The 23,459-nt window shown below is 46.8% G+C and overlaps 1 protein-coding gene across 3 annotated transcripts in view; it reads right to left on the reverse strand.

Moving 5' to 3' along the window:
• The window catches only part of LOC122633679 (CUGBP Elav-like family member 4), a 469,576-nt gene extending 450,395 nt beyond the window's left edge, over positions 1-19,181 (reverse strand). The window contains exon 1 of one of the 3 annotated variants that reach the window (XM_043821882.1): positions 18,700-19,181. In XM_043821882.1, coding sequence (XP_043677817.1) covers positions 18,700-18,877 — 178 coding nt within the window. In that variant the 5' untranslated portion in view covers positions 18,878-19,181. Of the gene's footprint in view, positions 1-7,858; positions 8,682-18,699 lie in introns of those variants that run through there. The other 2 variants (XM_043821886.1, XM_043821885.1) reach the window with 2 other exon arrangements.
• Between the last annotated feature and the right edge of the window lie 4,278 nt (positions 19,182-23,459).

Here is a 23,459-nt window from a genome sequence, read left to right on the forward strand (position 1 = left end):
GAACCCAAGCAACGTCGATAGCCAACCCGAGATCCTGCGGTCACCCCTTACAGGAAAGGCCAAAGGCGTCTCCTCTCTCCCTCTTTTACCCTTTCTCTTCAAGAGAGATCGAGAAAGCGAGATGAAGAGAGATAGGAGAGTAGGGAAAGCCCAACCTTACCAGAGAAGGCAAGGGAAAGCGGCTGACCGAACACCACGCCTTACCATACCTCTGTACACGGACGCTACGAAGCTTTCAAATTAAGGCACAATTTCGTCCAAGGAGCCTCGATCCGAATTAACGAGACGAGCTACCGGAATGAGCGCACCTGATCCCCCCGGTGCATTTTCCTAAACGACGTGCAGTATACGCTTGCCACAGCCTTTACAATTCCTAGAACGCGGGAATTAAACGTGAAATTTAGTTCGACGCGATCATAGGTCGACTCCATTTCGATGATAGGGCGAAGAGTGAAGGTGGGAGTAGCGCTGGAAGCACCGTGAAATAAATCGAAGCATTCTTCTCTCTTTTCTCTTCTCTCTCTCTCTCTCTCTCTCTCTCTCTCTCTCTCTCTCTCTCTCTCTGCCTATCTATCTATCTATCTTCTCTCCTCTCCTCTTTCCTTTCTCGAAATCGCGATTCCATCAAGGACAAAATTATATCGAATCGTTGTGGTCGTCGAGCGTATTGTCGTATATACGCTCTTGGCATTTCTACGATGTCCTCTTGTGAGAAAATAAAGAAATTTTCAACGACGATCTCCTTTGGCAATTCTTTATCGTCCTCCCTCGCCGACGTTCTCCTTCGACCAACCCTTCCAAAGATCCGGAGAAAGAGTTCGCATTTAAAGCGCGAGATAGGAATCTCATGCTCGTTGCGGGAAAGGGTCCGCTTTTCGCGGCGAGAAAAGTTAAAAGTGCAGACTATCATTCCGGTAAGGAAAAAGCCGAGTGTATGTATGCGAAAACGTTTTCTCTCGCGTATTTCTAACCTCGTTTTGAGACGTTCGTTGAATTTATCGCTCCAGCATAAATACCGACGACGGCGAGCGCTCTGCATACCACGCGTGAAACGAATCTACATACATATGAAGTCATATACGAACGCAGTCATAGACGAAAATGAAAAGCTCGCTTTTTCCGAGAATAATATTGTTACAACACTTTTTTCGATCTATTCGTACCACTCGTCCTCTAGTTTTCCCTCCTGCCTCGTAATTTCCCGTGGTCGAGGAGTATCGACCGAAACGGAATAAAAATATTACGTACGCGGATCAAGGTCCTTCTCGTGGGATCCGATGCAACGTTTATCGAGAAGATTTCTCGACTTTGCTCGTCGAATGTCTCCTTGCAACATTTTTCCCCTACGATCCGCCGTAATAGCGAACGAGAAAATGCGGGGAGAAGACAACGGCAGTACGACTTTGTGCGCAACAATTAAACATAAGCCTACGGCGAAAGAAAAAAAAATGATACGAATCGAGCGGGCGAAACTTGCGCGAATGTTACAAAAGTTTGTGGTTACAGTCTCCGGAGGCATGGCGCGGTATGATATTCGAAACAGGGAGGGAGAGAGACAAAGAGAGAAAGAGAAAAGAAAGAGAGAAAGAGAAAGAGAAAAAGAGAAAAAATAGGGAGATGGAGTCGTTGGGATGGCGCGCAGTTAACGTTGAATACGTCAGTATGCCCCAGCGCGCTCAGCCTCGCATCAAGAATGTATGAAATGATATAATTTTCGTTTAATTAAAACTGTAATAACGGTTTTCGCACACCGCATTCCGACGTGTAAACATTAAAATATATGCGATACCGTCGATCTTATCACCTTCGTTGCGTTTACAAACTAATGCGGAAGATGATCGACGTTCGAGGCAAGAAAACGTATCTTCGGACACGCGCGAGTGACGGAACGAATATAAAATGCTTTTCGCAAAGGTTTTTAGCACGATAAGTTTGTGCGGCTGTAATATTTGAACGTATCGCTGTATAAAGTCTGAACGAAAAGAAAAAAGAAAAAGAAAATGGAAAGTAGAATGGAAATTATACAGATGGTAAGCATCCGATATTACTAAGGGCGCACGGGCTGTATCAGAAATAAAAAAGCGGGCAGAGTCGCGTTATCCTATTTACACGCTGCTAAAGTGTAAATGGACCATGGCGTCTATATCGTAATATTCTGGCTCGTTAAAAAAATCGTGCGATTTCTGCAGAAAGAGAAGCGACATGTGTTGTGAAATACATGATCGAGCTAAAGGGATCCTCTCTCTCTCTCTCTTATTCTAGGATAAGCCATAGAGTGCCTCTATTTTGCTAGAAGAGAGAATCCTAAAGCAGCCTCGCATTCGAGGGGCGAAAACGTGGGACGGGATGGTATAGTAGGAAGGAAGGAAGGCGACGAGAATGGAAAATAAACGTAGCGATGATGCCCTGAGTTTGAAACAATTAACATAACAAAGCGAGGGGGACCGAGGGATGCTCGGAATAGGAAGGATACCTCAGCGAAGCCAACAGAAAGAGAAAGAGAGAGCGAGAGAGAGGTGGCCGTGTTTCTCTTGAGATTTTGGCACCGTTTCTACCGTCGCCAGCAGCCTATTCCAACTTGTGGTATTCGAAAACATTTTCCATGGACGGTGTAAACGGATCCGACGTGAAACGCCCGAACGGTGCGAGGAAAACTTTCTTCCGTCACCTGCCAGTGTCACCATTTTACGATCGATTTCGTTGTTTATAGTTAATATCGCGATACATATCCTCAAACGATAAATACGATATATCCAGAAGGATCTCTTTACGCGTTTGCTCTTCGTCGTGTTCTACAAATTCGTTGTTTGCTTTAAAGGATAAGTCGTATATAATTTTCCAGGCATCTCTTAATCGAACCAAGACATGATTTCGAAAGCTCCGCCGCTCGAAAAATTCCAAATCGGACAATTTCAGTCCCTTCCGCGACGATAAGTAGCGAGGCAATCTGTTATTCTCGCAAGTGACATACGCGACACAGTCGGATCGAGGAGAAAATTTTCCAGGCGATGCGTTTCAAAGTACGTCGATTCAGAGCATCTTCAATGTCTCCCTCTTCCTTCTCTGTATCTCGGTCTCTCTCTGTCTCTCCCTCCCTCCCTCCCTCCCCCCCCTCTCTCTCTCTCTCTCACTTACTCGCCGGCATCTTCTACCACCGTCGTCGTCGACTTGGCTCGGCTTATTTGATTAAGGTGCATTGAAGGCGCCATGCATATAATCGTATAAATTGCTTTTGATGCGAGAGAGTACGAGCTCTCTCGCACGGCTTTGCCTGCGTGAATGAGAGTCACGTTCTCTCTCACTTCTATCCCCTTTGCCTCTTTCTTTCCTCTCTCTTTCTCTCTCCCTCACGCGTTTCCTCTCTTTCTCTCTACCTCTCTCTCTCTCTCTCTCTCTTCCAAGTCTTCCAACTCTGAAAGGAACGCGCGCGATATATTGCGACGCAACAAATAAAATACCGTTCGTGCCATGAAAAGTCACCGCTGCGACGAGACGAGAACGCAGAGTGTGAAAGCCGTTTCTCATCGACAATGCCATGAAAGAATGTCGATACCCGTTCATTTCTGTACAAGAGGAGGAAAACATTTTTTTGGGATTGAGAGAATATATAGAAACGAATCGCCAAGTGAAAAGAGGAACCAGAGTCTCGCGACATTCAAGGTTCTCGTGAGCGTTCGCGTTCCGACAGATTGCGATTGAAGCTACATCTTTAAAACATGAACGCACATCGAGGGTTGTGGTGGATATACGAAGACATCCTTAAAGAGCATCATATTTTTTCTCTTTAAAACGTTGTATTCGAGGTTAGTAAATGGAATGTTAAAAAAAAAAAAAAAAGAACAAGAAAAATATATCGAAAATGCTAAAGGTAGAAGAAATCGAACCATCCGCTAAGTGTGCCGAGCGTCGAGTCGAATTCTACTTAAGTACATATTTATATAGGTCAGAGAAACTTTCATATGGGGCGTACGTATCAAAACACGCTTGTTTACCCTTCATTCGCACAGTTGAATTCCGAGAATTTACACAGGCCGACTGCTCGGCACAACCTCTCGTCGAGCTCGATTTTATTAATTTATATCGATCGATGAGAAGCAATCCTGATACGATGCGTATTAAAAAAAAATACGTGGTCGAGAAGAAGACGTCGATGTTGTTTCTTTTTTGAGACGAAGAAAAAGCAACAAAATTACATATCGTATTGGAACGTGTCACGTGTTACTTCAACAGTACTCGCATTTGCTCGCTTTAATATTATACTCGGCTAAATGGAACGAGGCGTTACGTTCAGACGTTCCTGCATTCCAGTAACACAATTCTGCATAGAGTTTCCTCCTAGGACTTTCGCCATATTAACCCAATATGAGGTGTACGACGTAGAAATGGTCTTAACGATCTTAACCGAGGAAATAGTCTAGCCCGATCACCGACTTAATCGAGTGTATTGACCGTCGATTCCGTTTCCCATCGTCGTCGTAAGAACTTGACAAATATAGCCGATCTATCGCCAAACTTCGTTCCTATCTCGAGTTGAGAAACGCGTTGGGAAAGTCTACGTGTCCTGAACGCACGTCGTTTCTTCGCAAAGTTCGACGAGGAAGATTCGCGATTAAAACATAAAATGTAGCGTGCGTTTCGTCTTAAACAAAACCTTTGAAAATTCCATTTCGGCGAGGCGTACTCGATAAAACATTTTTTCTAGCGTTGTAAACTTATTTTTCTGATTGAAACGTTATTTTTCTGATTGTAACTTTCGGATTGAAACGTTTCAAAGTTATCGAAGATTCATGAACGTTCACGCGTTCTCCTCCATTAAGATAACGTCGCGAAGAGAATCGCGAAGAGAACGCTCGTATCCTGTAGTTTGTCCTGATATTGCAGTTTGACTAACGCACCGAGAGTACGGTCGCGCATAGGCGAACAGTCAGCGTTGGAGGGAAGTATAAAATGTCAATACGTTTACCGGCGACCCATTGTTGAACTTGATCTATGTTTATGGGCGTGACGGCAGCATAGGTCGCCGTCGCGTTGCATATACGAAAACGAAACGGACTGGAAGCACGAGTATTTCTTTCTGTAATGTTCCGCCTGTAATGGCACAAAGGCGGTCCTCGTTCGTAACTTGTACATCCGAATGTGTGTATGTGTGTGTGTTCGCATACACTTTCGAGTTGGCGATGAGCTTCGTTCGCGGGAATCCTCGATGCGAAAATAAATCTTTCTTCGATTTATCTCGAAGCATATACCTTCGGATTAACTCAAATGCGCGATGTTTCATTCCTTATAATAAAAATGATACGATCATCGAATCGATTGCTGTTCTCACTCGATTAAAAGTAAATCAAGTGATACTAAATAAAACAAATTTACATTTCTTCGGCATTACGAATGGATTTGACGAGAGAAACGGTAATGCCAGAGAAGAAGGTCTGAGGCGTCGGAGACTCCACAAGGGAATAAAACCTGATTTAGGACTGCGGTCCAGAAATCTCCCAAGGGACCCTCTGAGCTGACCACCGTGCACTCACTTCGCTTTCCAGTGTCCCTCGGAGTACGATCCTCTCGTAGCGCTATAGTCTGCGCTTCCGTCTCTCTCTCTCTCTCCCTCTCTCCCTCCCTCTCTCTCTCTCCCTCTCTCTCTCTCTCTCTCTCTCTCTCTCTCTTTCTACAATGTCCAACACGTCCGATGTCCCCTGTGTCCCTCGATGCCAACAAGTGCGACTCTTTACCAACATCGCGGTCGAAATGCATTCGGAATACTAAGGAACTCTCCGGGGTGTTATCCGAGAATACGGTTTGATGAAGAGAGAGAGAGGGGGGGGGGACAGATGAAAGACTCCTCAAGTAGCCGAGAAAACACGTAACTACAAGCTCGTCTACAAATTGCCTATGAATATCTTCGCCTCTTTTCCATTCCCTTTTTCGTCGCGAGGTTGGCCAACTCGGCCGATCGGTTCCATCAAAAATGTATTCCGAGCGTGTTAGGAGAATCAAATTTCGTGAGGCCGACGAGATCCATTAAACGGCGCGTTCGGCGTCACTGCCGATCGATCCGAAAGAGGGAAGAGACTGCTGGAAGAGCTTCTCACTCTCCCCGATCGTTGCTCCGTCAAGCGTTTCGAGTACGTTTTGAAATTCTACGAGGTAGATATCGTTCGTCTACTCTTCGAGAAACGATACGAGAAATCTCGTGATTTCTCTCCGCTCTCGGAATTTACGTGGGTGATCGGTGACTCGAAAAATATGTTCGCTCTTTGGGAATCCTCGAACGACCGTGTAACTTTATTCCGCTTTCGTAATAGGAATTGTTTGTATTTTCGTATCGGTCGAAACGAAAGGTAGCTCGAAGAAAAAAGACGAGGAGTACGAAATAAGAGGAAATTTGAGTAAAGAGCCAAAGACGAGAAAAGATAAAGGGGGAAAGAGAAGTAGTAAGGATGGTAAAGGGACGACGGATATAGATAGAGAGAGAGCGATAGGAAGGAAGGAAGGAAGGAAGGAAGGAAGGAAGACGCTCCTGGCACAGCCTAGCGTGTAGTTTACTACGTGCCTGCCTGTCGGGGCATCCCGTGACCGTGGTCTAGCTTAAGGATTCGGGTCAGGCTGTAACCTGCCTCGATTGCAAATACAGAGGAGAAACACAGCTCTTGGAAGCGCTGCCAAAACCAAAACTCAAGTAGCACTAGCTATACCTCCGTGTGCTGCCACTAAAATGCGAAAATTTAATCGGCTTCCCTCGCGATCCCTCGCAATCTTCTCCGTTCGTCGTCCGAAATAAGCGACATACCCTGTTAAGATTTTTCTTCGAAGAATTTATTCGTTCGTTCGAGGAGTCGCCGTAGGTTTTGCATCGGCGCGAACTATCGCGTCCGAGTTTATCTCGAGTCCAAGAATATGGTACACACGAACGTATATAGATAAAAGTAGGAAGACGTACGTCGACTCCGTTAAAATGGATCGCCGAAACGCGATAGCAGAAAGGAGATGGCCGCCAGAGATAGGAGAATAGATTGCACAAAATTGAAAATAATATACTTTTTAGACGGGAAACGTGTTCCTGGAAATTCTTGGGGGACATAGTTTCTTACGTCATTTTTACAAGATCAATTGTCTACGTAGTAACGTCTTATAGAGATCTTATCCGTGAACGATGTTCGAACGATAAACCGTCGTGAGCCCGAGTACATGGAACGAATTCTGAGGAAAAATGTTGAAAAGCACGCGACGTCACGGAAAAATAGCACGCACTTTGTCACCGGATATGAATCCTATTGAGCATACTTAGAATATGCCTTGGCAAAGCTCGTGCCTGTGCAAGAATGCACCGACGAAGCGGCGAAAGCTCGCGGCTGCGGAGTCACTGAAGAATGGGCCGGCATACCGCAAGTTCTTCGCCATCTTTTTTAATGCACGCGCTGTCATGCGGCACCCGTATGAGTAGTGGTTGGAACTTGCGAATATTAAAAGTGCTTTCGAGTAAGCCACTCGAGAGCCTTACGAGCGGCCGTTTTATAACTATGCCTACGTTGAATCGAGAGAGAGAGAAAGAGAGAGAGAGAGAGAAAAGCGTGGACGCAAGATTTGTACGAAACTGGAGAAGATTAAAAATTCGCGCAGACTAGCCTCGAAGAAGAATCATCGAGATAAAGAAACGTGTGCGCGTTTACACGTTTCTCGCTTGCTCGTGCGATATCGACGTACGCATTGACATACGATCGCGAGGACAATTCGTTTGTTTTTTTTTCTTGCTTTTCTTTTCAAAAGTCTCGAAACTAGGCCCTCGAAAAACTCCTTGTCGTTTTACCTTGCGCGAGATAAGAGATAAGAATCCTTGGCGATCGCGATGAAAAGAGCGTACCTGGCTGGTAAAGGTAGAGGTCCGCGGCGCGCGGCCACACGATCGCCGAGCGCTCCACGCTGCCTGTTTGATTCCGCGTGTTTGCGGATCCCGGAAATCCTATGAAGACGAAGAAAAATAGTTTCACAAGGCACAAGAACGCACAACGAGGAAGATAAACCGTTTGTCTTTGATAGACGGTCCAAGCGTGTCCTTTCGCTAATCGTTCCGGAAGATGTCCGTGGAAAATCGATGACGTTTGAGATGCGTCATCGTCATCGTCATGATCATTCCTCTTCTTGTCTGCGATACATCGAGCCGATCGGATAAAGCGAAGAAACACTTGGGAATCGAAGCACGTGAACGCGAGGGTATGACGACGAAGACCTCTCCGTAGCGAGCGTCCCACGTGTCCTCGCGATAGCACTCTCTCTACGTTGGAAAACTGACAATGGACGAATCGTTCTCTCGAACGCGAGCGAGCGAGCGAGAAAACGCGCGCGCGCGCACGCGGTGAGAGAACGAGTGCACCGTGTTCTTCGCGTGCTAGGTATCAGCCGGCTTGGAGTTGACCGCGTGGTTAGAACCACCACCGACCGTCCTCGCCGCTGTCGTTCTCCCCGTCGACCTCGTCGTCGTCGTCGGCGTACTCATCAAGGTGATACGACGAAAGTTCGACGAGCGGGCCGACGACCACCGGCTCGTGCGACGAGTGAATCAACGTGACTTTTCTTACAGACTCTCTTTCTTTATTTTCCTTTCCCTCTCTCTTTTTCTCAGTTTCCCTCGACTCGAAGAGAGATACGCTTCGCACCAACCTTCGACTTTTCCTCGCGTTCTTTCGCTGAGAACAAGCCCCCCCCCCCCAAACCCAACTCGACACCGGCAACGATAACCGCGGAGATCGACGATCTACACAACTCGCAAGAGGAGTGGAAGGACGCGTGAGCGAGATCACGGATCGAGGAGACTGGAGATCGAGAAGGAAGGAATAGAAGGAGATAGAGACGGAGATAGAAACAGAAATACAGAGGGGGAGAATGTGGGGGAGAGAGAGAAAGAGAGAGAGAGAGAGAGAGAGACGGACAGAGGCACGCGCACACACACAGGGAAAAAAGACTGAGGACGCGCAGGATGGCGAGAAAATAAAAACAATCTGTTCGCAGATAATCGTACGACGAAAAAGAAAAAGAGAGAGAGAGAGAGTGGGAAATAGCGCACTCGGCAACGACGCCACCTCCTTTGCCAAAACGTGGAGATGGTGTACACTGCGGTCGCTCTCCGCACACTGAGGATAGCTGACGTCACGAGCCCACCACGCGGAGGTGGTCTCGCGAGCGACCGCTTCGCGCCGGCGCCCGCGGCGCTGCAATCCCTATAGGCATACGACACGATATACCTTTCTCATTCTAGCCTTCCCTCGCTCTTTCCTCTCTCCACCACGCTTTGCTTCGCTCTATGCCGGTATCACTGTATATACCACGCTATACCACCCACCCACCTAAAGCCAGACCTACTCCGTTCCACCTACACGAACGAAGAGAGACCGAGTAACGCTTTAACCGTCGACGGAGGAGCTAACACGTAATGGGGTTTTACCTTACGCGACGAAGGATACGCTCGAAGAGATCATGGCACTACCAACGATTCGACCTACACCCAAGAGCATCCCCTTTTCCTTTTCCTTCGGCTGCTTTAACCGAGTCCCTATAACTTTCTCCCTCCCTCCCGCTCGCTCTCTCTCTCTCTCTCTCTCTCTCTCTCTTTCTCTAAATATAATAGATTCCCGATCGATTTGGCTAATGCAAAAGATAGACCGAACATTTGCTCTCGGGATTCGGACGAGTTCGAAGAAAATAAAAAAGAGACGAAAAAGTGCGTCAAACGTTCCTCGCGAAAGAGCTCTCGACGCGAACGTATCAAAAACGTGCCGGATACCGCGCCGGATACCGCGCGAGATTCCATCCTTTGAAATCACCGTAAAAGTAACTGGCGAATAAAGAAAAAGCTCCGTACTCGAATCGTCTTAATGACTTGGCTTTGAAACAACATTTTCAATCTGGCTTTTGTACCGAACGTATGTAAAAGAAATTCTTTGAAACGATCACATTTTAAACGGTCGCGACTGTAAGAGAAGAGATATAGAATTTCAAAGATAAGATGCCTCTGGTCGAATTTCTCGAGGTCTCGGTAATAAAATACAGTTTCCGCGCGAGCTCTTTGGGAGAAAAGATCGGGAGTGGCTCGTTCCCGCGGTGTTAGCCACGATCCTTCGAGTGATCTTCTACAGGCAGAAAACCACGAAGGAGGGATTCCGAGAAGAAAGCTCGGGGAGCTTTCGCTGGCCCGTCGTTAGGGGTAGAAAGTTTTGCCTCCGAGAGTTTCCAACTAACTCGGTTAACTCGAAAGAGAAGGGACGATGGAGAAATCGACGGAATCTAGGATGAAGAATCGACGACGAGAATGACGGTGGTTCTTACGGATTTCTCGGGCGCCATGTACCACTCGTTTTCGAAGGATCGTTCCCTCGGAAAGTTGCAATGCAATCAGCGAGATCAAAAGGATAGGCTTACACGTGAAAGGTACCAATCGCTTACGATGGTCGACCGGTCGTAGGTAGGACACTTGGTTTAAGTGCATACCGGACGTATATGTAGGTTGATGCGTCAAAGGAAAAATGTACGAAACTGAAGAGGGAGAGGGGGGAGAGAGAGAGAATGGAACAAGAGGTAAAAAAGGAAAACCAGTGCGAGAAAAAGCGCTCGCTCGTCGTCTCTCTTTCGTTTTCTCTCTCCCTCTCTCTCTCTCCATCACTTTCTTGACTCTTTCCCTTTTCCTCTCGGTCGTCGGTACCGTTGGGTGGGCTACTGGTAGAAGGTGGATGGAAATCAATAGCCCTGAATAATGAACCCCAAGGCAGCACCCTCACTCCGCTCTCCACGGTCTGGAGCAGTCTCTCATGCATCCTCTCGTTCCGGAGAGAAAGAGATCGGGAGGCAGCAAGAGCGAGAGAAGCTAAAGGTACGGTGGGAGAGACAGGAATGAGAGGGAGAGGAATGTATATGTGTGTAAATGTATACACACGCGCGCGCGCACATACACAACGCGCGCGGGCGCGCGCACACACACACACGCGCGCGCGTCTATACATCACTCTATCTTTCCTCCTTCATCCAGCCGTTCTCTTCTTCGCCGAGCAGAGCCTACCGAGCCTCCTCCCACTCTACGATGTTCGAAAGGAGGTGTTTGTGTCCTCTCCTAGCCCCCAACTTTACTACGAGACCCCCTCGAACTCAATTCGGATAACCGACGGAAGAGAAGGAGAAGCAGGAGGACACGGAAAATGATTACCCTCTACCCCGCCTCCTCCCATTCTCTCCCTCCTTCTCCTCTTCCTCTCTTCCGTCTTCTCTACGACGGATCGATGGTCGTCGAGCACCTTGGTTCGTGATTCTCTTGGATTCGGATCAATACCTACTTTAGTATTGCAATAAAATGCTCAAACAGAGCGTTATGATAGTCCGCTCTCCTATCGAGTGCCCATCGAAGAAACGATTTGGCGAGCAGTAAATTTATTTACGATTGACTCCTGACGTAAACGACGTACATCGTTACGATCCGCGGAAACGATGACATCCGTCGATGAAACGTTCCAAGAGATGGATTCAAGAAAGATAGGAGCGAGCAAAGTTATGAGAAAGGAATATTAACGTCCCTGATATTAGCATAATATTTCCCCCATTGATTTCGAAAAACTCCTCTTATTCCCGTTGGCGAGCCCCTCGCCGAAGATTTATAAGAAATTCGTTTCTGATGTCTTCATCTGGCAAAGGCTCGAGACTACGACCGGTTGAATAAATAGACACGTCAATTTACATAGTCGTTAACGGGTATGGTTGGCAAGTCCTTATCGACTGTTACGGCTGAACCTCCTGACCTAGCCAACGCGTTCTACGTTATTCCTACACCTTCTTCCTCCCCCGCTTCCTCGTACCTTACCATCGCCAAGGATCCTACTGGTTATATAGCACCTTGGATCCCGACTCGCTAAGCTGAACGCTTATTAAAGATCGATCGGGGACACTGCGGAAACTCTTCGATGCATTAACGAATTGAAAATAACGAAAGAGATGCGGATCCGCTCTTGGCTCGGTACGTGTCGTCCCCCAGATGATTTACCGAATTCACCGAAACGCGCTTTACCTCGAGAGGAACTTTTTTAACAATTTCCCTTTCGCATGATATTATTTTAAAACGAGTTTTCGTCACGATGAAATTCAGATTCGTTCCTTGAGCTGGCACGAAAGCGAATTCCGTTCGAAGAATTGACACGGTCTTGTTCCGCCGCAAACGAATCCGAACGCCGTCGTCGTCGTCGTCGTCGTCGACGCCGATATAGTTCGGTCTCAAACCCAACGAGGATTTCGGTAGGAAGCAAACGGAACGAGGCAACGCTAGAAAATGTATCGGCAGCTTATGTTTCCCATCTCGGGATCCTTCCAAGCACCGCCTCGTTGGGAATTCCTATTCTTCGCATTCGACGGCCCGGAATTTTTCGAGGACGGCTTCTTCTCTTTCCAACGTATCCAGAGCCACCCCGGCAACCCCTGCCTCAGCCGCAGCCACCGCCGCCACAGCGCGAGAGTGTAATTTTAGTTTGATGCTGAGAAAAGAGAAGAGAAGAGAAGAGAAAAGAACGAACGGCAAGAAAAACCTCGCGTGCTTCTTTCTTTCTTTCTTTCTTTTTCCTTTCGATGTAATAACGAAAGAGGAGAGTAGCCAAAAGGCGCATTGCTGAGAAGAAGACTATACGACCTAGCAACTACCCCCTATACAACTCTGCCACCCTTATTTTCCTTTACACGAACTCGCCTAGCCTCCGATCGAGACAAAGCCGGTGGTATTACCTTATTTCCCCAGCGTCTAGCTTCTTCCTATCGCACAAATCCTTCTTACGCGAATGCAACCCCTCTTTTTCGAGAGCAAGACTCTTATATCGCACCACCTTCCCTTACTTCCCATGAAAATCGCTCTTAACGTTTGCGTAACAACGTCTTTGTTTCCGGCAGAACGATGTCAAGAAAGTGCTACACGATCGAATGGAATCGTGGCTCGCTCGCTCGATACATTTCCTAAATATGCTAATCCGCATCGACATTTTTAATCATTTCCTGACAAAGATAAAACGTGAAACTTTTGTTCGACGATACGTTGAATACGTTTTTTTGCTGTTTGAATACCAGCAATTTTGAATTAGCCAGAAGGCAAAACGTAGGTATAACACCTGATCGATCCGGTGGTCGTAACAAAAAAAGGGAGCAGGTTTCTACTCTTTTTGAGTGAGACGAAAAAGTAGAAGATAAAGAGAAGAATCGAGAAACAAAGGAAGAAGGGGTAGGGAAAAAAAGAAGAAAGGAAAAAGACAAAAAAAAACAAGAAGTACACCCCGGGAGAAAAAGAGAAGAGAAGACCTGTGGCAAAAAATGGGATAACACAGGTCCACGTACGAGAACGGACAGGCAGACAAGACTCGTGCACCTTGTGTTGCGTGAGGGGAAAATTACGGCTGGATTGGAGGGATAGAGAAAGAGAGAGAGGGAGGGAGGGGAGAGAGAGGATGGGAAAAGCTTCGTTGCCATTGTAATGGCGTGTGCCATGGTCCCCATGTGCCAGCCACCCCAACAGCTGAGACCTCTGTACACTGCTGTTAAATACGCTGAAACGAACACGCTGCTCGCGAGAGTTAAACTCGTAGTTATCGCTCAAATCGATATACGCGCGAATCGATAGACGCGCTCTCTTTAAAATCTACCCTAGCGCGCAGAGTACGATCGCCATGCTAAAAGGTGGCAGTGCTTTGATTCTCTGTCTCTCGCTCTTTCCATCGAGCACTCAGCCGAATCTATTCCCGTAGTCGACAACGAAATCAAAAGTTTTATTCGATTTTCCTGCCCAACGACAAGATCTATTAGGGACGCTCGAATCGGATCAATTGCTTATCGATTTGGAACGTCACGTAGTAGGTCATTGTTCTGTAAATCTTTCACATATCGCCGCGTTCTAGATAGCACGCGAAAGATTCGATTCGACCCGAGAAATATATCCGATAGCCAAAGTCGAGAGCCGTTGTGGAATGAATAAAAGTATTACATGTTCAAGAGGAAAAGTGAAATTTGAAGAGTTAAGTCAGGTTCCTCGAAAGATCTACAAATTGCAATTATTCTCTTCCTCCTTCGCCGAGAAGGATACGGTTCATTTGCAAATACGGAGCAGCTGGCAGTGAAACAAAGGAGTAGGAGGAAACTGGAGGAGCACCCTCGATCACCGGAGACCAAAGTATCGTAACTACCCGGTAATTAAGTACGGATGCCGAGGAGCCGAAGTACCGTCCAATGGAGCTTGCACCGAAATAAAGAGAATGCAAAGAGAGTTTTCGTCGTGCCCGAGGACGGGAGTAGTTTTCTATTTGCGTTGAATTGTAACTCAATCTACGAAGATCTGTGGGACAGAACAAATTGGAGAAGTACGAGGAGACTGAGAGAGAGAAAAAAAAAAGAAAAGCATCTCTCGAGGAAAGGCATCGGTGAAAGAGGAAAGAAGGACAAGGGTGGACTGCCATGATCCGAGTCGTTCGTGGTAACTAGGAGAGCTGAAGAGAAAGGAAAAGGTGGATGTATTAGCATTCACAACGAGTCTGCGCCATCACTGGCGAGGACAGAAAAGGAAAGGAAGAATTCGCGAGGACGCGCTTGGTTGAGTCGGAGATGGTGGGAAGGGGTGTACACGACGTCGGACAAGAGAGGGAGAGGAAGAGAGAGAGAGAGAAAGAGAGGAGAAAAAGGGTATAGAAGGGGAAAGAAAAGAGGGGAGGACCATGCAGCTCGAGGAATCAAAATATAATTACACAAAGGCAGCCCGTAACACGGAGACAGAATCGCGGGGAAATAGACGGGTCTCATTAAAATTGGAGAGCTGTTTCGAAACTACAAGACTGCCGTGTCGGTTGCAGCCTTGTTGCCGTCGAGCATTGCGTTTTTCCTAGCCCACCAACCTCCTCTTTCTCTTCCTCTTTTTCGTCCGACTCCTCCTCGACCCCGCTCCACTAACCGTTCCCCTTCCATAACGTTTGCGCGATCCACATCGCTTAAAATCTGTGCATGCCTGATTCTTCTTACTACCAATCACCCCCATGCATCCCATCGCCCACTGGCACGGCCGAACGGATCTCTCGAATTCGCTAGCTACGATTCCATGGATAAAACGAAAATCTTCCCTTAGGCGTAGAGAGAAGAGATAGGTGGCTCTAAGGAGCATCATCGAACGTTTGGAGAGATACGAACGAGTCGTCGAACGAAGCCTCGTGGGCTTTCAAACGCGCATTTTAATGAACTCGGCGTAGACGTTCCTAGGACCTACGACGACGGTATCGGGCAACCGCGACGTCTTTTCGGCCAAGGGAGTATTCTCTACTCGCTTCATCACTTTTTCGCCTCTCTCTCTACATTCTCTCTCTCTCTCTCTCTCTCTCTTCCACCTACCCTTTTTTCGTGCCACTCATTCCTACACTCCCAGCCGAAATTTCGTAGCCGAAATTCACGCACTGATTCGGATCAGGTTCAGAGGATACGCGTTGAAACGAATTATTTGATTTGGTAAACGAGCTCCGACGCAAACGAGCGTATTTTATTCGGCGTTGGTAAAATGACCCTCCAATTGTCTCGTCGAACGTGCAGCAAATCGATGCACCCTTGTTTACCGGTCAGCTTCAAACTACGGACACCGTTGTTTCGTGACAACCGAGGATTAGTTTCGGACGGGCGGGACGTTGTCACGATATTATAGTGGATTCGTTAACGGTATAACGACAGAGAGACCGTGTTGATTCGCGAATTTATTAAGCGAGAATTTGATACGAGGCGTTACGTGAGACAACAAGTCTTACTTTTTGACGCATCGTGAGAGAGAGAGAAGCAGCAACGACGAATATTCCATCTCGTCGACATTTTCAAGAGAATTAAATCAATGACGTATAATACTTTGGAGAGAATTCGAGGATGGAAACTGTCGATAAATCGATACCGCCACAGCGGTGGCACAAAAATGAAAGCACAAATGAAGAACGAACGGAGAGATTGAGAAAATATTAATACCATGCCCAGAAAGCTTGTTATTCGTTTTATTTTGAAACTGGATGCCGATGGTGGTACCGATCGATCGTGGTTGCTTGGCTTCTTCAACCGTAAGTTACTAATAAGGGCAATAAAACTGCTTCGTGCTTATCAAGCGCTCATTAAAGAGGACCACGCTGATGGCGAGATTTAATTATTTACCTTCGGATTTTCTCCGGAGTGCTGCTCGACCGTAAGCGCGGATTTTACGTTGACGACTTAGCTACCACTTCATTACTTTTCTTTTTCGAGATACTCGAAACCTCGATTCGATCGATTCGTTACTTATCTCTCTCCGCAATCATCGCCGATTCCTATTTTCAAAAGCGTAAGATACAAAGCTAAAATAAGCGACGGCAAAATAGAAAAACTCGATCTCGCGTCTCTCGAATATTCCAGTTTGCGCTTGGCAGACGTTCGAACAAGGCTCCCACACTCGAAAACTTTGCGCCTTCCTTCCTTCCATCGCGAGAGACAACGAAACATTGTGAATTCGCGTGGTCGGCGCGAAGCGAGAATAATTCGAAAGATTAACGAGGTATTTCCAGGCAAAAAGTCAAACGACCATTCGTCAGCCATAAATTTCGCGTGCCTAGAAAAATAATAAAAATGTGTTCTCTCGACAATGCACCGGGATATCGTGCGCGGCTTATCGGCCGGATATTTATTGTAAAATACCTGCGTTTTCTACCTTTCTCTTTATCCTTCTGTCTTCTCTCTCTCTCTCTCTCTCTCTCTCTCTCCCCCTCCCGCTCCCTCCCTTTCTCGCAATTCTGCCAGCTATTATACGGTCAGGCGAGATCGCATAGCAGTCATTTTTCCTTGAAATTAAATTAACGAAAACGTCGATCTCCCGTCGATCAGCGAAGCCTTGGACTTTCTAGAAAAATTTCTATGGTAGAGGCTTCGCGGTCGACGGAAATCACCCGCCGAGAAAATAGAGGGAGGGAGGAAGGGAAAGAGAGAGAGAGAGAGCAGGAGTCAGGGGAACCTCATAAGAATTCGGGTCAAATACCGTTTGGTACTTTCACCTCCATATCGCGTATCGTCCATTATTGATAAGTATCGACGAGTGACATGACTTCTCCATTAGAAAATCGACTCCGGAATAACGTAGCGAGAGCGTCTGTATCATGAGAGCGGTCGATGGCAACGCTATAGAGCAAAAATTCCAAGCTGGAATCGTTCGTGGCTTTTCGGCTGATGTAGAATTCATGAAGATAGCCTTCGTTCGAAGCGGTCTCCGCGTTGTCTCATTTTTCGAAATAGCCGTCTCCTCGGAAATCTTGCTGTCCGCTTCTTTTCGTTTTCTCTCGAAAGAATAAGAAAAGGGATGGAATTGGTATCGCATAAGCAGCCATCCACTGTAGCAATAGCAAAGGCGACCTATCGTAATTCGAGGATCCAACCGAGAATCGAGTGTTCGCAAGGAGACGAGATAGCTGAGAAGGAAACCGTGACGTAGGCTGCCGGCCTGTTAAAGTCCTCCTTTCCGGAACAAGTTTCCGTAGCGGAAACCAGCCGAAACCGCAACCACCCGAAACGAAACATTTAGCTATTGTATCGACTCCGTCATGTTCCGAGGAACCTTGCGTCGAGAGATCTCTCTCACCGAGGACGAAGGAGAAAAGGAGAGGGACGAAAGTAAGAGAGAAGGGGTAGAAAGAGGGTACTGCTTGGCTTACGGCCGGCCAACAAAGCCCGTCGATCGTCGACGTCGGCTCATCCTCTTTCTCTCTCTCTCTCTCACTCTGCCGATCGACGTGAATGGCCGCGAAATTTATTGTTTCACCGGCTTAGCCCACTCTTCCATACCCTAGCGTATATTCGCATCCCTTCTCCTCTTTCTCGCGTCGGTATCAACCTCTCTCTCCCTCAATCCCCTCCCTCTATCACTGGTCGTAGATGTGCGCCGTGGGACAAAAGAATAAATCCTGATTAATCTCTCAGTCGCGCTTCAACGAAAGCCTCCTGCATTTTCTCCCCTCCATCTGTCCGTCCGTCTCTATTTCTTCTCTTCCTCCTTCGCGTAGGAAGGGAGCAGGTTGCAACGCACGTCCTATTCTCGCATTCGCCTCTCCCTTTTCGTCGATCGCCCCGCATCAGTGTCATGACTTGGATTAAATTCCCACTTCTTCGGTGAAAAAGGAGAAAAAGGTTGCGTGAGCGTTTTTGTCCCTTTCAAACTTACAACTTTGCGTTGCGTTGGCGTTGCCGTTACGAGGGTACGTTTTTACTTCGTACGGACTGCTAGAAAGCCCTCCACGATCCTTTTTCTTCGACTTTTATTTCGTTTTTTTTTTTTCCTTTTCGACTTTGTACACCTGGGCTAACAGCGTTTACCTTTTCCTTTCTTTTTTTTTCTTTTTTCCTTTTTTTTTTCGTGAAACGTGTATGCATTTACGCTTCGTTCGGTAAAACAAGTCAATTTCGTGGTGGAATTAAAATTTGCTTCAAATTCCCGGTTATTGTGCGGAAATTCGTTATAAAATATTCATTATTACGAATTCGACTTGCGCGTTAAATTTACAGAGAAAGGGAGTGGTTAACTGCGAACCTTCTCGTTCCCCTTGTTTGGGTGCGTTATTTCACCGGACGATACCTACTATAACAATGGCTTTGACTACAGCCTTCTAAAGAGGTACGAGGTTTTTCGTTCTTTTTTTTTCCTTTGTCTTTTTTTCGTAAACTCACCCTTATGCATGCCAGTATATTTGTCTTTCAACACTGTAAATTCGTAGATCTTGCCGAATTCCTCGAACATCGGTCTCAACGCATTCTCTTCGAGATGTCGCGGTATCTGTCCGACAAAGAGCTTAAGGGCGCCATCTCCGTTACTGGATGAGGGTGACGAAGACACGGGTATCAGCATCTTGTTCTTTATTATCCTCACGTAGAGCTCACTCGCACTTACGATCGAACGTTTTACTCTCTCCCTATTCTCTTTTCCTTTCCTGTGGTCTCTTACACACAGTCAACCTTGAATCGATCGTCCGCCACGTGTTTGCTCAGAAAGGAGTAGTAGGGGTACAGAGAGAGGGAAGTATCGCGGGGCTTATCGGCTTTTGAGCGTGGAACGACGACGAAACGTGAAGTTGCTGGGCGTTTGACGCGTGAATCGTAGAAGGGCGGAATGCACGAAAGTCGTCACGAAGGTGGTCGTTAATTTTCGAGCTTCCGCGGCCGAAAGCTCGACCGGGCGGTATCGGAAGGAGAAACGAGGAAGAGAGAAAGAGAGAGAGAAAGAGAGAGAGATAAATAGGGAGAGGATGGAAGGAAAACGCGTGAAACGTAGGCGCTATTCAACGAAAGAGGAGGGAAACGAAGGGAAGAGGGTCCGGTTTTAATCAGGGCCTCGATAAAAAATACACGATAGCGTAATCTTCGTTGGAACGGAAAGCAAGGGGACGTGACAGGAGTGGAAGGGATCGGCTGAAGGCAGAAGAGAAAGAGGAGAGAGGGAGGATCGAGATAGGAGAGATAAAGTGTGGGTGGGATGAGGCTAATGCGGTGTGCACGCGAAAAAGAGAATATCTAACGGTGAGAGAGACCTGGAAAGCTAGAGTAGGAGAATGGGAGGGAGGGAAGGAGCGAAACGGAGATAGTACAGCAAGCGAGAGGAAAAAGAAGCCAAAGATGGCAACGCACGCGTAACGATTAATGGCCTTCGATAGGCATCAAGAACCACCTTAGAAAAATCTCGATGGATCGTTCGAACGTTTAAAGTATCTATACAAGTATGATAATTTATATGAACTTTGAAATAACGATCGAAGATCGAATCACGCTCGAGGGACGACGTTTAGAAATAACACAGTACACACATAAACACACACTTAACATGCAAAGGCCAAAAAATGTTTCTATCTTCGAGTACACTCCGATCACAATACTTCACGTGCACAAACACGTACACCGCTCGTTTCTTTTTTAAATCATCCAGACGCGCCGACTCAAAAGCGTTTCCGCGCAGGTCACGAAATCTCGTGCGACGTTTAAAAGTCTATTTAGCTGTCGGAAGTTACTAGCGACCGCACACCGGACGACGAATAACTGTGACGCACGATTCTTGTAAAAAACACACACACACCGAAGTAAGACTACCGAGAGTGCGATCGATACGCGATATAAATAATTTGAGAAAAGCGAAAGAGGAGGAAATAAAAAGTGATTATCTTAAGCTAAACGACCACAAGTACAGCACGTTCACGATCACTAGAGAACAGAACTACGACACGCCGCACGAGACACGAGACAACACTGGTGGTTGAACGACCCTCGGTGCCTGATCCGCACCACGCGCCCTGACGCCACAGTCCACCGGGAAATTACACACACGTAGGTACGTACGCGTACGTACCACCCTCCCCTCCATTTCTCTTTCCCTCTCGTGGGCGCCTAAGAGCCACCCTTACGACGTCACCCCATCTCAATGTGCGAAGGGACTACTATATACTTTCTCTCCCCTGCAGAGTCTTCGCTCGGCGCAGGGACATCTTCTGCTCCCTCTTATTAGCCTACGCACCATCTCGGCAGGCCTCGCGCAACATCCATTTCCATGGGCCACCCTTAATCTCTGGTGCCCCATTCACCCGAATCCGCCTCGAAATTGGATTCTGCCAAGTAGTTTTTGGAACGTGCGAAGGGAACTTTTCCTAGGCCAAACGCTTCTACGTGGCTAAGAACGACGATACTACCACTAGAATCCGAGATCTTTTTTTTTTTGTTTCCCGTAAATATGGCCGACTCGATTTATTAAACGCGACGCGACTATCGCTCTCGTACATTTTAACGAAAAACATTGTCAACGACTACGTTGTTCCGTAATTACGAATAATATTAATAATGAGGAATAAGCAACGAATCCGTTGTTTCTATTATACTCGGTCGACGTCAATAAACCAATGTCCATTTATAATAACGAGAAATATAAGGGCGAATGCAGTGGCCACGAACGATGGCAATTAAATTTTCGATAATTGTCTATTCGTTCGATAGTATCGAAAAAATATCTTGGCGATCGAACCGAGCTATCGACTATTACGAACATTGCTTTTCCCAGTGGTGCTAAAAAGGGTAGCTGGTATAATGGTCCCGTGTCCTATGGGGGTTGACGAGCTGAGTCATCGCCTCGTGCGATACTCGATCGTGTCACATTATACCAGACCCTTGAACACAGACGCGCCGTCTCGCAGGGATACGTGCGTGTGCCACGAAACTACGTATGTATGCACGTCGTAAGAGACCCTCCGAGTTCTGCACGCTCCAACCCTCTACGCGAATGCAGACCATAACAACGTCCCACAGCGAGTGGACTGCTATTTTCGAAGGCATCGGAGGCGGGAATAAATATTGCATTATTTTTCCTCTCTTTTTTCCCGATCATTATGTATACATCAAAAAACAATTTCTTTTCTCGCCGACCCATGCATTGAATTGTCCCTGAAATATATTTCGAGGGATAACTCTAATCGTATTAAAGTCTTTTAAAACTTTTTTCTTGGCCCAAAATTTTAATCCTCAAACGTCGTCCGAGTCGAGGTAAGAAGATTGTTAGGAGAAAAAAAAAAGGGGGAAAGGAAAAAAGCTGCGAAGGTCTAGTCGAAATCTTGTATCGAAAAATCACGAAGGGCTCAGCACCTTCTCGTGCTTCCCTTTTTCGCGAGAGATCGAGAGAAGAAAGTGCGAGGAATGCTCGAGATCGACAACGGCCGAGGCACGTCGAACGTGTTTCACGTCGTGGAACGGTGATTTATGGTGAGAGGAAATTGCCCGGAAGTATACGAATTCCTTGTCGAAGGACAGACCTGCAAAACGTGATTTGTGAAAAGCTGGAGTGTCCTAGCAATCCCGAAGCTCCAAAATTTCTTCCTTCTCTGCGTGATATTCTGCGAAGAAGCTTACCTTTCAAAAGCTCGATGCGGACAAATGCGAGAGTCGAAAGAAATCAAATTAAATAATACAACGTTCTTCAAGATTGATTTCTTCGGTTTCTCGCCTTCGAACCAAAGATTGACCTCTAAAGAGAGAAAAAAATATATGTTCGGCTACATTCTTCGTTCATGCTAAAGAATTTTCTGCAACAATAATTCACTAACCACAGGGGATGCTTTTACCTTGGCAAACTCTCTCCCCAGAAAAGTCGTATACCCGCACATATATAACACATGTATATCTACGAATCGTAAGTATCGGTCAGTTCGAAAGGTCGGTGTGTGCGTTTCCACGCTATGCTCGAGTCTATGTACACGAAGAGGTATAAGAGCAAGAGAGAGGGAAAGAGGAAGAGAGAGAGAAAGAAAGAGAGAGAAAGAGAGAGGGAGTGCAAGTGTATGCGCAAGTATGACATAACTCACAGTAAAGTTCTAGCCCACTTGTGCCACGTAAATTATTAAGCATGTGTTGCCTCTTTGACCCGTCCTGCGGCCACGGTACTAGGAAGGAGAGGAAAGAGAAAGATAGAGAGAGAGAGAGAGGAAGGTAAGGGAAAGGGAAAGGGAAAGGGAAGGAGGTAGAGGGATAGATAGAGGACGAAAGGTCAGAGAATCGTCTGTGCGAGGACGCGATCTCGGGTCGTGGGGGCAGGTAACCAGAGGTTTCTCTCTAACTCTTCGTCCTTCTCTCCACGGGATGGAGCACCATTGTAATGCCACGTAATACAATGCAATGCGATCTAAGTGAACTTTGGCCGGGTCGAGCGCATGCATATTAGCCTCATCGCCAAGTAGTATTACCACAACCACCTCTGCACAGAGCTTTGCTTCCACCCTCTCCTCTCTTCCTAACACAAACAGAGCTGCACGCACACTATCTCTTCTTTCTCCTCGTTCTACGCGTAGGTTCTCATTCTCTCTCATTCTCTCTCTCTCCCTCTCTCTCTCTCTCTTTCTCTCATCGAAGCTATATGCTCACCGTCCCTTCATCCGCGTTCTCATCTCAAGCCGACTTCAATGCGCGAGGGTGCCATGGGATTTGCCGGATTAGAACCGAGAATTAGCAAGTAGACACGGCAAGATGCTAGCCGACGTAGCGCAAATTATTTGTCGCTTCGTCGCTTTCCCTTTTACATTCCCATGAGCCAAGAGGACAAGTGGTACTAGAAATATATGTATGCACTTATCGTACGCGTAACGTTCTTGCATTCCGAACACGTTGCGAAATCAAAATCGAAATCGGAAATCGATTACACGAGGATTTGCGTCCTACGGTATATTTCTTTGTCTCGCCCTTGATATCTCTATCGCGATACTTTCCCTCGTTCTTCGCTAACCGACGAATCGCTTTCAACGTAGAGAGCGATATTCGAGTATCCGAAAAGTTTTTGGCAGAAAAGAAGGAACCTCTTGTAGTAGATCTCTCCTATTACTTGTCCCAAGTATCATCCGTTCGAAAAACTTTTATCGTTAGTGGTTCGAGCAGCGTGACTCGAATCTCGTTCTCTCTCTCTCTCTCTC

Source organism: Vespula pensylvanica, chromosome 13, assembly GCF_014466175.1.
Source record: "Vespula pensylvanica isolate Volc-1 chromosome 13, ASM1446617v1, whole genome shotgun sequence".
NCBI classification, from domain to species: Eukaryota; Metazoa; Arthropoda; class Insecta; order Hymenoptera; family Vespidae; genus Vespula; species Vespula pensylvanica.